The sequence below is a fragment of the Mchenga conophoros genome, linkage group LG1 (genome assembly GCF_057382185.1).
Source record: "Mchenga conophoros isolate Kocher_MC1m ecotype Shallow Benthic linkage group LG1, M_conophoros_male_GT1.1, whole genome shotgun sequence".
NCBI classification, from domain to species: domain Eukaryota; kingdom Metazoa; phylum Chordata; class Actinopteri; order Cichliformes; family Cichlidae; genus Mchenga; species Mchenga conophoros.
Window position 1 is genome coordinate 25,643,157 of NC_140526.1, and position 17,057 is coordinate 25,660,213.

Genomic DNA, 17,057 nt, shown 5'->3' on the forward strand with positions numbered 1-17,057 from the left:
TCTGGCAAGAATGCAGTGTGATAACTGTAATTTGTCTCTATTAATATGCAGGGGTAAATTACTTTTGGCAGCCTTTTCATATTTCAACACAAGAACTTCATCTCCCTGTGACTGTTTCTAAAGACACCAGAAGATGGCAGTAATGTGTCTGAAACCAGAACGCCAGCTGATACCACAATCTCTACAGTTCAATGTTCTTGGCACATGCTCCAGTTTTGAGTTTCAATAAATTCAGCCTGGTTGTTTTTGCATAAACGGGTTCACAGGCAAACAAATAAAGAGCATCACTCATGTCTTTATGTTGGAAAATTAAAAGAACCACACATTCGTGGAAATCACTTTAAGGTCCTTTACCACGGCTCCACTTACTAATGGGTATGCTTTAAATAACAGGTGGGGTGGCTCTGGAATAAAGTGTGTTTTAAACGTGTTTAATCTCACTTTCAAATTATACAACCTCAGTCTGACAGTCACTATAACTGCATGATTCAAAGATTTTTGGGAAAACAAAAACTTACAGCTGTATCAGACTCGCTGCCACAGTGTGCAGGCTGAGTGAGGAACAATGATTTTTTTTCCTGCATTCATAATGAAACGACCAACTAACTAATGCATGATGCTGCACTGCGCTTGTTCCCCTAAAACATCTTTCTCCTCTAAACGTTTCACAAGTGTGACAAAAAGTGTTTAATCATCGGGCGCTGTCACACCTCAGATCACATGCTGTTGCTTAACAAGTCTTCATAACTCATAGCAGGTGGATGTCATGTTTGTGAAGAGAAGATTTGGGCATGTTCCTAAATATCTTTAGAAGGTGAGGCTTTGAGAAAACAGAGGAATGAAGGAAACCCCAAAGTAAACATGACTGTGTCCGTGTGCTGCCCAGAGAATATACTCAATTTAAATCATTGTTGATCTCCATGTTTTTTAGGGGAAAACTTTCATGAATTCAAAGTTGTCCAATCTACTAAAACCCGTGTCTCTGAATGCTGTGGTGGTGTTGATGTTAGCTACCTGCTGCCTATTTCTACATGTAAAGAACTTTGTGCATTCATGGGCTATATTTCTAACTCGGAAGGCTGAGCTTTGTGGATGCATTGGGTTTCACTCCACAGCTGCTTCTGTCTGACGAATTTAGTCATAGCTCGCTTAAAACTCCTCGCCATGACTTCAAAGAATGATGATAAAAGTATTCAGGAGAGCTGTGTGAAAGCATCCTGTCGTATTTTACATAAATATATATCTATACCTCTGTATATACTGCATTTGTATCCCTTTGCTGCTTCTTCCATCAATGCCCGTGTGGATGGAAAAAGGACCAACCTGGTTTAATAAACATGAAACTGCATCAGCTCACAAGTAATTCCAACGTGCATTTTAGCATGATAAGCAGGATTACTGTTTGTTTCTGTTTTTTTCCTCACTTCTTGGGAATTAAAGTTTTTCTGTGGATTAAAGAGTAATAAAAAGGATTTTTTTAAAAGCAGCTGTTTTGTTGGATGTCAGTTAACCTCTTGAGTGTGAAGTTAAAGCATACATTTTAGCAGCAAAAACTCATTGCCTTACACTAACTGCTAGCTGTGGTGGCAGTTAGAGTGTAAGGCAATGAGTGGGGTTGGGTATTTGTGTCTATGCGCACAAATACCCCCCCCCCCAAAAAAAAAAAAAACCCACAGAATTTTTTTTTTCAAACGTGCAAATGGTGCCAATAATAATGTCTTCATGTCAATCCTGACAATTCTGGAGATGAGAACTAAGATTAAAAGAAGCTGATTATAAAAAAGACACATGGACTTTGAGAGCATTTATGATTCAAACTGATAACGTTTCTCATATCTTCTCTTTTTCTTTTGTAGTTTTGTTGAAGGCGCGGTAACAAATATTTCAGGCGTTCAAGATGAAATTGGCAGATAAGAGACTCCTCGCTGTGTGAAGAGACGGCGATGCAGTTGGAAGCCTGTTGTGGCTGCAGTTTTGATGATCCTGATCACTGACTGTTTTCAGACGAGACATTCACTGTGCAGAGCAACACGAAGCAATTGGAACTGGAAAACAACCAACCAAAGGAAAACTGTGTTTCCATCTTGCTCTCCAGCAAACCCGTCCTACCTCTGGAGATCCTGACGCACTGATCCCGACTTGCTCGTGCTGCCTTACTTAGGGAATTACAGGTCATCCATGCTTTTGTCTTTAAGGCATGGCTGTAATTTAATTAATTTATTTGATTAAGCTGGCTTCATGGATAAATAAAGCTTGGTATCATCTGCATAGCATTGTAAGTTTATGCAGTATCTGTATTAATATGATCTTATCACTCACCAGTCTTCACTGTGCAGGGCATGGTGAAGGAGAGTACACACTTAAGAGCCAGAGGCAACACAGTCACCATTGGACTGTTGAGCTGACTAATGCCAATGCCAGTGACATGCCAGGACAGGACTGTGTTCCCAGTTTGAAGCAGAGGATTAGTTAAATTCCTGTGGTAAGACTGTTTGAACATGACACTACCTGTGCACAACCAATATGTTATCCTGACTGAGAGACAGTAACAGTCTATATTTACTTCCTAGCACGGTGGGCTTCTCTCTTAAATATAGTGGCAATTGTTCTCCTCCTGTATAACATCAACCCTCTGCATGTCCACCACTACACCATCACTACACCCATGAATTTTCTTTCTGGTCTTGCTCTTTTCCTCCTGCTTGGTAGTCTTATCTTCAACAAGCTTTGTCCCATATATCCACTAACCCTGCTCTGCACATGTCCAAACAACTCGAGCTGTCTGTCTGATATTCTCATTTCTTATCCATCCTGGTCACTCCCAACAAAAAGCATCTTCAACTCTGCCACCTCCAGCTCAGACTTCTTTTTGCTTGTACTACTCTCTCCGAACCACATGTCATAGCAATTAATCCTTTGCTTTCACTCTTACTCCTTTCTTTCTGTCACAAATCACCCGTTACGCTTGTCTCCACCCCCTCCACCCTGTCCCCACCTCTCTTGTGCTCTATCTGCACTTTGGATGGTTGACCGCAGGTATTTAAACTTCACTCCTTGCAGCTTCCCTATTACACCTGCCTCTCTCATTCACACACATACATTCTGCCTTGATTTTACTGAGTTTCATTGCTCTTGTCTCCAACACCTCAATTTTTCAGGTGGTATATAAATGAGGTTTATTACTATTATTAGTATCATTATTATTGGAAAGTAAAATGTTTTAATTTTTAATGAGGATATTTAAATGACATAGCATAAATGTCACTCTTTGGATTCAATTTCATATTATTGTTTAAAAATGTAATTTCTTCTTCTTCTCATTTGAATACCCCCATATCTCTGTATGAAAACATCTTAGGGTGAAACTGCTCCCCCTGCTGACCGTTCACGGTAACCGTGGAACGACTGTAGCCCACTGGCTGCTCCGCACAACAACACAAACGCCATCTTTAGCTGACAAGCAAAGTAGCGAAGCTGAGAGTTGAGAAGCGAAACTAGGTCAGGCGCTCGGAAAGCCAGCACACTTTTGAAAACCTCATTTCACCAGCTTCCCGGCAGTTTTCGCTAACCTCCCGACACACCGTGCTGTCGTATGGTCCAATGTGTTTGATCGGTCGGCCAGCTCGGACGCAGTTTTCTTGTGTCGGTCCCGGTTGACGTTGAGTGACCGTCTCTAAATAAACAGCCCCACGGAGGAGGTGATAACCAGGTGAGGAGGGTGAAGATAAATAACTACCGTAGACCTGTAAGTGTCTGATCGAGCTGTTTTTAGTCACCGTTTTATGTTAAGTGGGTAGACTTTGCTAAGTAGTTGCCAAGATGTATAGTTGGGCTGAGCTAAGCTAACTCCTGACGGGTGTGTTGTTGCTGTAAATTGCGGTGGCATTAAACGGCGTCCACAGCTTGGCATTTATGCGTGGGAAAAGGCGCTTTTATTAAAAGACAGTATCAGCGAGGAGAAGCTAACTTTGAGGCAGCTTGACCACACGGTGTTGGTGGTTGAAGCAGAGGGAGGCGTGTCCTCTATCTGTACTGTTTTCATTTTCAGGTGGGCAGAAGAAACGCTGAAGGAAACACGTAGGCTGTTCTTGCAGTTAATCACCAGCGTGTGTGAGGCAAAACACGCGGAATGGTCCAGTGCACACAGTAGTCAGGACAGACTTCCAGGAAATAAACACGTTGCTTTCTAACTTGGTGCTCGCGTACCTGTGAGAATCGACCGATACTGGGGGAACGGGAAAGCCGATAGAGGCAGTAAGCTGTTTTAAATTGTTAATGATTAAAGAAACTCGTCACGAGTGTTTTTGTTTAGAAAACCAGTCAACTAGTTAACCAGTATCCATGCAGCCACAGGTTAAAACTAAAGATGTATCATTAGAAAACAGAGTACACACACACACACTTTAGTGGACAGCAGAGTAAATATGCTTTTGTGATGTTCTTTGAAGTTTTTAAAAAAAAATTCTTTTCGATTTAGTTTTGGTTTGCTTTTTTTCGTGTCCCTTTTATTCATTAAACATGTTCAGCATTAGTTTTCATTAATTTAGCTGTTAGTTTTATTTTTTCTGGAATTAAGATAACTCTTTATTGTCATTGCGCAGTCATACATAGTAAAATAGTACTATGAAATTGGAAAACCGTTATGTTTTGACAAGAATGACAGCTAAATATACTTCCTTTATATATTCCGTGATATAAAAATGCAATATTATTTCTGTTTTCATGCTTTTTTTTTCTAAAGGCCAGTTTTTTATTTTTTGCATCTGCAGCAGTATGCAAACGTTTTGATTATTTAGATTTTATATGTATTTATTAGGGGTGCAACGATACACAAAATTCACGGTTCGGTTCGGTTCGATACTTTGGTGTCACGGTTCGATATCTTTTCGATACAAAAAAAATGTTCATGCATTTTTTATTTGTCATTTATTAAAATTATAAATATATATTTTAACTCAAAAGTACAGTTTTTAAATTTAACCCTAACCCTTGTGCGTGTTTTTTATTTTGACAGCGAATGCGCACCTGCGGACCACTTATGTGCAGCCCCGGTTATTTAGCTCATCATATTGCAGCCACAGAAATTATTTTGTCCATGAAACCATAAAGCTGCACTTTCTTTTTGCCTTATAGTCTGATTTGTCATAACTTCTCCGTTTTGTGGTAAGCTTTTCTTTGGCTGTCACTTCTTCACCCTGACCTGTCTTATTTGGCTCAGCAGAACTGAAATGCTTTTACACACGCACTCACATAAGCTCAGCGATTCTCTGCGCAATCAACCTCTCACATGTTTAAGCTGCGGGAGATTTCACTTGTCATGTTTGCATAGTAAGCTAACGATTAATAAGACGATGTCAGAGGAATTGGTGCACAAATTATCATCACTCACAGATCAGTGCTGTCGCTCTCTATACACAGTTCGCACGATTGCAAAGTGAAAGCAAAAAAACAAGCGCAAATTCAAACGCGACTTCAATATGTCACATATTGACAGTGGCTCACCGATGCCAATGACATAATTACCCAGCTACATTTCTGAAAGAATGCAAAAGCATTGACATATATTTTTCCTACAATAGCCCGACGGGCAGGGAAGAGATAGATTTTGGTAGCCCGACTGAAAAAATCGCTAGCTCCAGGACGTCGGGCTAGCGATATTGCGAGCCCTGTATCTGATTGAGGAATCACTCATCTTTGGAAAAGAGAGTTTATTACAGAGAAATGGCTCTTTCCAAAATAAAAGCTATACTATCCGCTTCTTCTGGGCTATATTCTCAGCAGCATAAGGAGAATCATGTGCTAACAGCTGTCTAAATGACTCGGCTAAAGTTAGTAGCATGCTTGTTGTTTTTGTCTTTGCACTAGGATGATGTCGGCGTAAATGCGCAGTCATATTCGTTGTGTTCCCACTAGTGCTTTCAGGTTAATCTCGTTGAAATGACCTTAACGCCACAACACGGCAAATCTCCGTTAACGAGCTACCGCCGATCGCTCCGTGCATGGGGCTAGACGGCCAACACGTTAACGAGCTAACTGCGCTAACACACTAGTTCACACCAATGTAATTGAGCATTGCATGGCACATCCAACATACTGTTTTACTTTAGTCCATGACTCGCTTACCTTCAGGGTCATACGTCACATGAAAACCAAAATAATTCCAAACGCCACATCTGAATGAGGTTCAATTTGCCTGTTACAAGGAGAGCTTAACTTCTGTCTCGCTAGCTTGCCCTGCGCTCTTCCTTCTGACTATGCTGTCTGTGTTGAGCGCTCAGTGAATCTGCATTCGACTACTCCGCCTAGGCTGCACTGTCGAGCCTAGGCGGAGTAGTCGAATGCAGATTCACTGAGCGCTCAACACAGACAGCATAGTCAGAAGGAAAATTGATAAAATAAATTACAAATGTTGTATTGTTCATACATATGCGTACCGAACTGAAAGCACTGTATCGAACGGTTCAATATCGATACGAATATCGTTGCACCCCTAGTATTTATATATAACTTTGCATTTGTATGTAAACATGTGCAAACATACATGGAAATACAGTGTAAAACGCAAAATAGTTTGTACAGTTCTAACAAGCTTAAAAATCAATATTTAGTATGACCACCTTTGTTATTCAACACAGCCTGAACAGCTTTCGTGTAATATCTGGATATATTCACATATATCCACAGACCAGTTCTTGTATCATTTGGGACACCTCAGTCTTTTCTCCACATTTCCCTTCCTTAACAATGGCTTCTTCTCAGCCACCCTTCCTATGAGACCATTGCTGAGCTTCAGTGAACGTTAGAGAAATTTTTTTTGTCCAGTTTTCTCAAACCTTTTGAGGACACTCTGCACACCATACTGAGATATTAGAAGTTGTTGTCTAATAGTACTTTGGAAGTCACCTTGGTGCAAAAATAAATTTTTTATGGTTAGCAGATGATGCTATCTTAAGCATTTTTCACAGATTGAGCTAAATACAGTACATTGGAAACAAATTGTGTCTTTCTTACAGGCTACTAGAAATGAAGTGCCCAAGATGCAATGTAAAACTGGTTCTTTGCTAAGTTGTCTGTTATGTGTTGACACAACACTGTTAATTTAGGTGCCTTTTTATGCTTGAATGGTCAGTGTTAAAAGTCTAAACAAACAAACAAGCAAAAACATTCCTCTTAAAATGGTCAGCTAGAAGGAATAGAACAGAATAGCTCTTTATTATCACTGTGCATGTGCAGCAAGATTATGGGTGCTCCCCACCAACTGTGCAGGAATAAAATATAAATGGTAAACGGCATGAATAAATGGCAAACAAGAGAAATGTTTTCAAAAATAAGAGAAAGGCACATTAAAGTACAATGGACTGAAAATGAATGAATGAAAAAGCAACCAATGTCCAGAAAAGAACTGCAAAAGGCCTTCTTAAAGCCTGGATAACTATTATTCAAACGCACTTAAGAAAATACAAGGAAGTTGAGCTCATTTTAAGCAAAATATAAAGAAACAAGGGGTAACTCAAGAGTTTTGCACAAATAATTATTGAAGAATAATAATAATAATAATATATATAGCGCTTTTCAAGGCACCCAAAGCGCTTTACAATTCCACTAGTCATTCACTCTCGCATTCACACTGGTGGAGGCAAGCTACGGTTGTAGCCACAGCTGCCCTGGGGCAGACTGACAGAAGCGAGGCTGCCATATCGCGCCATCAGCCCCTCTGTAGAACTGTACTGTAGAAACCTTTGTGCTCATATGTTCTAGATAGTCTTGTTTAATCAACTGCTGATTTTTAACTAGCTGAATTCAGTCAAATACACCAAGTTATTGACCTAACCATGGGGGATTGTGATCCTGCTTGGAGTCTAAATTTAGAAAGGAGAAGCACTCCTCCTGGTTTTCATTGATAATCTATAGGCACTGGTAGTTTTGTCATCTGGTCAATTTTTAAATGGGTACATAAGATTCACATATTTATCACAACAGCTATATATGTTGCTGTGAAATGATTTTTGTTTTTGTCTTTACTAGTTCATGACCCAAAATAAGCAAATCTATATATAATTAACCAGATTACCCAATAAAAATATTTGTGGCTTTAGGGTCATGTGTCAGGCTTCCATATATGGGCTGCAAAAATAAAAACAACTGGGATAACATGCACAACGGCGAGCAGAAAAACTCAGCTCATCTGTCTGGATTTTAAACCCTCATCTTTTCACCCAGGATGAAACGAGGTCTCCAAGGGAACGAGCAGGAGGATGGAGGTGGAACCAGCGGTGGGTGTCAGAAGACTCTTAAACGGTCCCGCAAGCAGAGGAGGGAGAAAGATTTGGAGGATGAGGAAGTCCGCTGGGAGTGTCTGCCACAGGAGATCCTGCTCCACGTCTTCCAGTACCTGCCTCTACTGGATAGGGCTTTTGCCTCCCAGGTACCTGTATAATAATAATAAAGCAGCATTTATAGCTGCTCTTAGTTTACAATATGTAGCAGGGGGCAGTATTTATTAGTTGTAAGAACTAGAACAGCACAGTCACATTTTTTCCCCCTCTCATACTCATGTGTAAGCCTCGTTTGTATTGCTTTACTTACACGCTACATTGGCATTATTATACCTAATGGTTGCTGAGTTTATCTGATGGAGGATTATGAGCCTTAAAGGCCATAAGTGGGTGCTTCAGCTTGACTTTGATTGTGATACATGCTGTATTTGTTCATATAATGAGAGAGGTCTTCATTTGGCTAAACTAAGAAGGTAAAGCAGGGTTCTGTTAGTTTGTGGGTATGGGGTCATGTTTCAAAGCACTGCCTCAATTCGAACTGCTGCCAGTTTATCTCTTTTTTAAAGTTGCAGCATTTTGCTGTTAACACGTTAATGGAAGGTTACTCATTCATGAGGGAGATCAACAAGATGTTTTCAGTTTTTCTGCACAAATAAAATGCAGCATGAGCATCTAAGTGGTAAACATAATGGAAAATGCAAAAGCATATAATATTTGAATGTTTGACAGCTTTGCTGTTGCAGACAAAGAACTTCCCCAATCCACTTGTTTGTTAAGCTACAGTACGGCTGTTTCAGTGGACTGAGACCAGATGCATTGGAGTATTATAAAGTCATACTGTTCATGAGCACAATTTAATTTATGTACAAAATTTTAAAAAAGCAATATAAAGTAATCAACTGTCTCACCAGTAGATCTCACCTCAGGGTAGTCTGACTTCATCGTGCTGCAGTTCAGTTCAATTTTTATATCAAATCACAAGAACAGGTCTTTAAAATTATTCAAGACCTCGTATGTAAGGAAAAGGATTTTAAATTTGATTGTGAATTTAACAGGGAGCCAATGAAGAGAAGCCAGTCAGTTTTCTGGTGCTTCGAGGTCTGATTAGAGTCATTTTCCAGCTCAAACCATTTTAATAGAGCAGAACAAGGAACCAGCTGCACACGTTTGAGTTGGATCCTGCAACTTCGAGGTGGGAGATTCTCTCTAAGGCTAAGGCTTTGCAGTTAAAAAAGAAAAGTAGTTAGACACCAAAATTGAGTGATCTCTTTTGGCCACACTTCACCTCTCCACTGTCTCGTGACTTTAAGCCGGGTAGTCTCTCTTCTCCCCCCCCCCCCCCCCCCCCCCCAAAATAAAAGAAAAACTAATTAGTCACAATCCTGCAGAGGGCACCCAGCAGCAGAAACGCATAAGAAATATTTTATTTATGTGTTATGTATATATTTACACCCATGAAACAGGCAGTGAGGATTTTGACACTTCTTAATTTCCTTTCACACCCAGTTGGCTAAGGAAGTTGATGCAATGCAGCATGTTTGAAGGTTCTTACGGCTTCACACATGCTTTACTGTTGGCTCGGAGTCAAGTATTTTTAAAAAAATCATTATTAATATTAAATACTTATTTACCAGTTTACTGTGCCATGTCAAACAGATGCTACCTACTGCTACAAAATATTAGTGGTATTTATTTTCCTATTTTTCCAAATAACTTCTGAGCATTATGATTACGTAACTCAGCAGGAGTTTAAACAGTAAGCAAGCAGATGTATAATGTTGCTGTTTTCCTGTTTCAACAAGTCATATCCTCGACATTTGTGCCAGGGTGACACCTCTAAGATTAATTATTGGTTTCTCTTCTCTGAGTCACATTTTGTCCTCTTGCCTGAGGATGAAAAAAAAGAAGTATTTTTGTCTTCAGCATGAAAAATTGAAAAGTTTGTGTTGTTGCTGCAGGTATGCCGAGGCTGGAACGAGGCCTTTCACATGCCAGAACTGTGGCGATGCTTTGAGTTTGAGTTGAACCAGCCAGCCAGCTCCTACCTGAAGGCCACACACCCAGACCTCATCAAACAGATCATCAAGAGGCATTCGGACCACCTGCAGTATGTCAGCTTCAAGGTACGAAAGAGAGGGGGGCAGTTTGAGGTTACAGCAGTTCAGTGATGAAGCGAAGTGGATTTTTATGTGCTGCCCAACTCACAGTGCCATTTTCTCTGTGTGCTGCCAGGTGGACAGCAGCAGAGAGTCTGCAGAAGCAGCGTGCGACATCCTCTCTCAGCTGGTGAATTGTTCTTTGAAAACTCTGGGGCTCATCTCCACAGCCAGGCCCAGCTTCATGGAGATGCCTAAGGTCAGCCTCAGCAACAGGGTTACATCGTGTGCATTTTCAAGTAAAAGAAAACAGACGTGACACCACAAGGTGGACTTTTGCAGAGCCTTAGAAATGAGGCATGACTGAGAAGATTTGAGAACCACTGAAGCACTCAGACATGAGCGTCTCTGAATTGTAACGCACCGCAGAGATCTGAAAATCCACCGCTTTAGAGCTCCTTTGATTAATGCCTGAAAGGAAGCTGGTCTGATTAAAGTCAAGTGCCTGTGGGAAGGTCTACAAGTTGATATCTCCAAAATCTTGTACTCAGCCCCTGTTTTCTTTGACACTTTATCTCAGAAGACAGATCCCACAGATGCATACAATGTAAAAGAAACTCTGTGGAATTATGGTAATTTGCTGTGCGGCGGTCTTGTTTTGTTTGCAGCTTTTATTTTACAACTACCTGCACAAATGTGCATCTGCTCCTAGACAAAGCTGAAAGTTTCAGTGTGTATGTGTAGTAGATGCTTGTTACTAGATCTGTCTGCAGATTTCTTAAATAAAATGTTTGCTTATTGTTTCTCTCTCTTCTCTGTTCAACAGTCCCACTTCATCTCAGCACTGACTGTGGTTTTCGTCAACTCTAAATCCCTGTCCTCCCTGAAGATTGATGACACGCCTGTGGATGACCCGTCTCTTAAAGTCCTGGTGGCCAATAACAGCGACACGCTCAAACTGCTCAAAATGAGCAGCTGCCCTCACGTTTCACCTGCAGGTACTGACAAATGGAACAAATGAGAGAAATTAGGGGCCTTAATGATTAGTAATGACTAATTAGTCATTGTGTAGAATTTGATTGATTGATTGAGAACTGTTATCGCTGAAATTGTAAGGTTTCTCCCTTGTTTCTCAGGGGCTTGGGTGCGATTTATAGACGTGCTGTACAGGTTGCCAGTAAACACTGCATTTATTTTTTGGGCGTGTATTTCCAGGCATCCTGTGTGTGGCTGATCAGTGCCATGGCCTGAGAGAACTGGCTCTCAACTACCATTTGCTGAGCGATGAACTTCTCATCGCCCTCTCCTCGGAGAAGCACGTGCATCTCGAGCACCTCCGCATTGACGTGGTCAGTGAAAATCCCGGCCAACAGTTTCACACCATCAAAAAGAGCAGCTGGGACGCCATGAAGCGTCACTCGCCTAAATTTAATCTGGTCATGTACTTCTACCTCTACGAGGATGAGTTTGGCCCTTTCTTCCGCGACGAAATCCCCGTCACGCATCTGTACTTCGGCCGCTCCGTCAGCAAAGACGTGCTGGGGCGCGTCGGCCTCAACTGCCCGCGTCTGGTCGAGCTGGTGGTGTGCGCCAACGGGCTGCGACCGCTGGACGAGGAGCTGATCCGCATCGCCCAGCGCTGCACGCAGCTGTCTGCCATTGGCTTGGGAGAGTGCGAAGTGTCCTGCAGCGCCTTCGTGGAGTTTGTCAAGATGTGTGGAGACAGACTGACGCAGCTATCCATCATGGAGGAAGTACTGGTTCCAGATCATCGCTATGGGTTGGATGATATCCACTGGGAGGTATCAAAGCATTTGGGTCGCGTCTGGTTCCCAGACATGATGCCTACGTGGTAGAGCTCTGGTAGAAGGCTCATCTTTCAAACATGAAGAAAACTGATTTTATTTTATTAACATGTATTGATTTCAGCTACAAAGTTCTGTATATAACTTTTGTATTTAGGAGTATATTTATAGATTATAATTTACGTAATTTGTAACATTTAGTATGTTGTTTTCTTCAGCCCTTTAATACTGGATAAATATAGTGTTTGAGGAGGGTTTGGGAGTGTCACTTTTCCAGGGGGATTAACAAATATGTCTGGTAACTAATGGCCCGTTTATGCTCGCCGTTTTTGCCCTCACGAACGGTGATGTACGACGAAAGTGACATCACATCCACCGGGCAATCCGCGCCTTTTATTCGTCATTCTGGTCAATCCACAAACTTTTGTAGCTTCACACAGGTGTCCGTGCCATTGCTGCAGCAGCTGGTTTGGGAGTGCACTCGTGTCAGAAGTAAACCTCTTGTTTAATTCTATCATTGCAATTGTTTTGCTTCTGGTTTTGACTTTTTCTCCTGTGCCACAGTGAATGTGGATGTTTTACGTCAGTGGTGACACCTATCATTCAGGAAAATCCTGCAGCAAATCCTGCTTTAAATGATGCGCTATTGCGACGTCACAGTTGGCGTGCAGAACCACCGGTCCGGCGAGCATAAATGCACCTAATTAGTTTCATACACACAAGATGCATGTAACAAAGATTCCTTTTTGCCTTGTAAATATAATCCTTTTAATATAAATCAGAAACTTTAAAGCACTGAGCTTAATTTCACTTAAGCGAGTTAACATGCAGATTTTAAAAAGAGATTATCATCACCACACTGAACCCAGTGTCTTTGAAGCCAGGCAGTTTAGTCTTAGAAGGGGATGATCACCATTATAAGCTAATGTATTTTAGTACTCATTCAAAGCCACCCAAATTAATGTTATAGAAGCTTTTCTGATATATTTTTGTTTGTTTCTTTACAGCTGCAGTAATAAGTTGTGACTGCACAAGAATGAGTGATTTTTTTATTTCACAGTGAGGCGACAGCTTGTTATAGATTGTGGTTGCTGATCATGTGATACTACAAGGAGGGAGGCAGCGGCACAGACAGTACTTCCTTGTTTTGTCTGCTCCATCCATCACTGTGTCACGACTTCAGTTTTATTTGAATGTGCTTTTGAACCTCATGTTTCTGCCCTGTGTTTGATTTTGGACAGCAAATTGTGGAGGCAGTTTTCTTTGGTCGCTTTGGCCATGATCGCGTTTGTCTTCATATACTGTATAAATATGTGTATATATAAACATATATGTGCGTGCACGCGTAATGTACGATAATTTATTTTCTGCATTGCCTGCACCCACGTTCCTGTAATTGTAAATATAAAATCTGTTATATTTAAAAACAAATGTAAGAGAGAAATTCTAATCATATATCTGTACATTTAATGATTCCTTTCGATGCACTTTTACCCTAATGAAGGTCCCGAGAGTAGCATTAGGGAAGGAAATGGAACAGTTTTGGAGCTAAATGGTCACAGGATTTAGCAGCGGTTCTCCAGTCTAATAACTCTGAGCCACCTTTTGTAGTTAACTTGATTTTACAAGGTTCGTTTCTTACAAACATTGAGATTATAAGATCCTAAAGTGGATTTTTTTTTTTTTTTTTTGTTAACTGACACACAGAAATCATCCTGGGAAACCAAAACCCTCGATACAGCACAGTCACTGATTATGCTTCTATTTCTAACTTGAAGAAATATTAGAGTGATTCAGGAAAATTGTAACTAATTGGGAATCAAATTCAGAATTTCAAAGGTTATTTGATTGATGTGCGCACCGTTGTAACGTTAGGGCTGTGTTGTTCAGCCTGTCGCAGACACAGTGGACTTTCAGAAATGAAGCGGGTGGTTGTAGATGATATTTGAAATCGTGCAGCCCTGCAGACGGGACAGTATGGCAGCTGAATGTTGATGTAGCCGAGTGTTTTCATGAATGTGTAAGCTTGAAATATTTATCTTTCTCTATTGTTTTTCTTGCAGTGGGCTGAAAGCTGATTTAAGTTGGACACCTTTTAGTCTGTCAGTCATTATGTTCCGAGTTTATGAGGTTCATATTTCACCTTATCTGGTTTTTTTTTGTTTTTTTACTTTTTATTTTTTGGGCAAATGTTAATAGAAGAGCCACTCCTTTATATTGATATTCTACCCTGTAACAGGCCCTGTAACATCTTACTTGCAAGTTTTCTGTTTCTGCGAAGCTGCCACGCCTGGCAGTGGACTTTATCCTTTACTAGCGCACAGTACAGTTTATGGTGTATCTATACAAATGTAAATATGCCGTCTGTTGGTTAATATTAACCACATTTGTGTTGTGCTTGCACATGATTATCGTAGCATCAGAAAATTGGCCGAGTAAGGGCTGCAGTTGTATAGAGAACAACATGTTGTTTATATTTAATCTAAATAAAGCTGCATTGTATTGAGAAGATTTTTGGAGAGTAATGTCTCGTTCTTTTCCCAAAGAGATGAAGCATTCCAGTAAAAATCTTTAAAAAAAAAAAAAAAAAATTTGTACTATAAAGACAATGATGTGCTTCGGTTCACATGGATTTAAGTTCTTTGAACTGTTTCAAGATCATATTCAGAGTTCAGTGAGGTATTTGGATAGATATAGACTTTATTAATCCCCATACTGGAGAAATTCACAAGTTACAGCAGCACAAAGCTCAGTAAGAAAAAAAAAAAAAAAAAAAAGGCATTAGAGATATATGAGAACATCCATCCATTCGCTTCCACTTATCCTTATTCAGAGTCACGGGGGGGCGCTGGAGCCGATCTCAGCTGTCGTAGGGCGAGAGGCAGGCAGACAACCATTCACACCTAGTGGCAATTTGGATTATCCAATTTACCCATCCCCACAAGCTGCATGTCTTTGGTGGGTGGGAGGAAGCCGGAGTACCCGGAGGGCACCCACGCAAACACGGGGAGAACATGCAACCCATATGGAAAAGAAATCGTAAAAACTTATATGTGATTACTCATGAAAGTGGCCACTTTCATGAGTAAACCATATAAGGCTTACATGATTTACTCATGAAAGTGGCCACTTTCTCATTACTTTCATACATTGTTTTAGTAAGTATCCAAAACATACAAGTTTCATTATATAATTTTTCAAGGGATCTTATATCTGTTTTCACTCTCGTATGCTTTTCATACAAATTTCACACAAGACAAATACAAACTTTATAAGATTTATATATATCTTTTCCATATGGGAAACTCCACACAGAAAGACCCCGGCCTGAAGGTGGAATTGAACTCAGGACCTTCTTGCTGTGCGGCAACAGTGCTAACCACTGTGCCACCGTGCTGCCCATATGAGACCAAATGAGGAAGAAAAAGACAGTGTATAAATAAAACAAGCAAAAATAATATGAAAAAGTCCATTTTTATGATGTGCAAATGGTTGCTATGTACAGTAAAATATACTAGAAGACATTTCACTAAGCTGTTGGTTTATGTGTATATTAAATGCATTAGGAGAGATAATACAAGCACACATATCCGAGCAGGTATCTATTCTATACGCCTATTTTAAAGTTAGAAAAAATGTTGCTGTTGTGCTACAAAATCAGAGAGAAATGTGAGTATAGATTTCATAAGATGCTATCATAACTCTCTGAGAGCAATGAAATGCAGTGTTGTTAAGGATACCCTGAGTGTAATGTATTAATTAGGAGCAGACTGTTACTGGATTCTCTTTAATCCATATTTAGCCCTCTTTAAGTCTTTTCTCTCTATCCTTTGTCCTCTATTTGACAGTCTGTGCAAAATATCTTATTTAGAAAGGCTAAAGGTTTATTAAGAAGAGCAGGTTAATCACTCATATCACTAGCTTTAAAAATAAGCTACCACCACAAATAGGCCCACGCTAATGCTTATGCTGCGAGTCACCTCGTTTTCATTTTGCTATGCAAGATGCTGAAAAAGGTTAAATTACACTTCAAACATCCCTGCGAGGAAACTGGAGAAAAAAGGAATAAAGTGTATTACCAAGCGAGCAAAACTTTATTTATGCAGCAATTACCTCCAAGCCAAGTGCTTTTCAAGCAGCTTTATAAACAGCAGTAAACATGAAGACATAAAAATAGACACGAGCAAGAGAGGACACAATCTAGTAAGAGTTCCATTAAGTGAAATCAGATAAAAGACGTAACCTGCGGTGCTGTCTCGTGTTTCAGCCACAGCTAATTAAATTTTTAGGTCTCAGGATTTAAAAGGACAATAAGTGATATTTCTTAAACAGGAAATGCTCTGAGCTCCTGAGTTGTGGACTAAGAGCCGATGAAGTCAGATTATTGGTTCAAGATCCACAGTTTGGGAAGATTAAACTTTCTTTAAAGTTCTTTAAATTACTCACTTCATGTGCAAATATGTGCTTAAGTACATTTCTGAGCATTAACACATGTATAATTATAAACTTTACCCATGTAATTGGTGTTTTTATCTATTTAAATAGTGCCAGTTCACAATATCAGGTGCCCCTGGCGCCTCCAGCATTTTTTCATAGGGATGGCCATATGAGGGCCACTAAAAACATTGGGGCACACTACTGGGGCGGCAAATTTTGGGGGTGCCCCCCTGGTGGCGCCCCTGCCAGTTGCCTCAAACACTTCATATTGTAAAGTAATATTAAAGATAACCTATAACGAATGGGAGAAAACAAAAATACAATCTTAATTCTAAATTGGAATTGCGATTTTGGCAGCTGTGACAATGACAATGAATGAACTCATGTGTACACTGTGGTCATGAATTGATGGGCATGGCCAGCAATAATCCAACTAAAGAGTT

The 17,057-nt window shown here is 40.3% G+C and overlaps 1 protein-coding gene across 3 annotated transcripts; it reads left to right on the forward strand.

Moving 5' to 3' along the window:
• Positions 1 to 3,406: 3,406 nt before the first annotated feature.
• Positions 3,407 to 14,688, forward strand: LOC146583461 (F-box/LRR-repeat protein 3-like). 3 transcript variants are annotated; one of them, XM_085271986.1, is made up of 6 exons: positions 3,407 to 3,745; positions 8,221 to 8,425; positions 10,235 to 10,399; positions 10,509 to 10,631; positions 11,199 to 11,370; positions 11,588 to 14,688. In XM_085271986.1, the coding sequence occupies exons 2-6, from the start codon at positions 8,222 to 8,224 to the stop codon at positions 12,226 to 12,228; spliced, it is 1,305 nt and encodes a 434-aa protein (XP_085128112.1). In that variant the 5' UTR covers positions 3,407 to 3,745; position 8,221; the 3' UTR covers positions 12,229 to 14,688. The 3 variants fall into 3 exon arrangements, with proteins under 3 accessions (XP_085128112.1, XP_085128105.1, XP_085128121.1); XM_085271979.1 differs by having other exon boundaries at positions 3,408 to 3,709; XM_085271995.1 differs by lacking the exon at positions 3,407 to 3,745 and adding an exon at positions 4,070 to 4,254.
• The last annotated feature ends 2,369 nt before the right edge of the window (positions 14,689 to 17,057 follow it).

What these genes read in the sequence shown, in the direction of transcription:
- LOC146583461 (XM_085271986.1), top strand. Translation starts at nt 8,222, where the DNA reads ATGAAACGAGGTCTCCAAGGGAACGAGCAGGAGGATGGAGGTGGAACC. An exon ending in TGCAGTATGTCAGCTTCAAG is followed by an intron (nt 10,400 to 10,508) that starts GTACGAAAGAGA and finishes GTGTGCTGCCAG; the next exon opens with GTGGACAGCAGCAGAGAGTC. An exon ending in GCTTCATGGAGATGCCTAAG is followed by an intron (nt 10,632 to 11,198) that starts GTCAGCCTCAGC and finishes TCTGTTCAACAG; the next exon opens with TCCCACTTCATCTCAGCACT.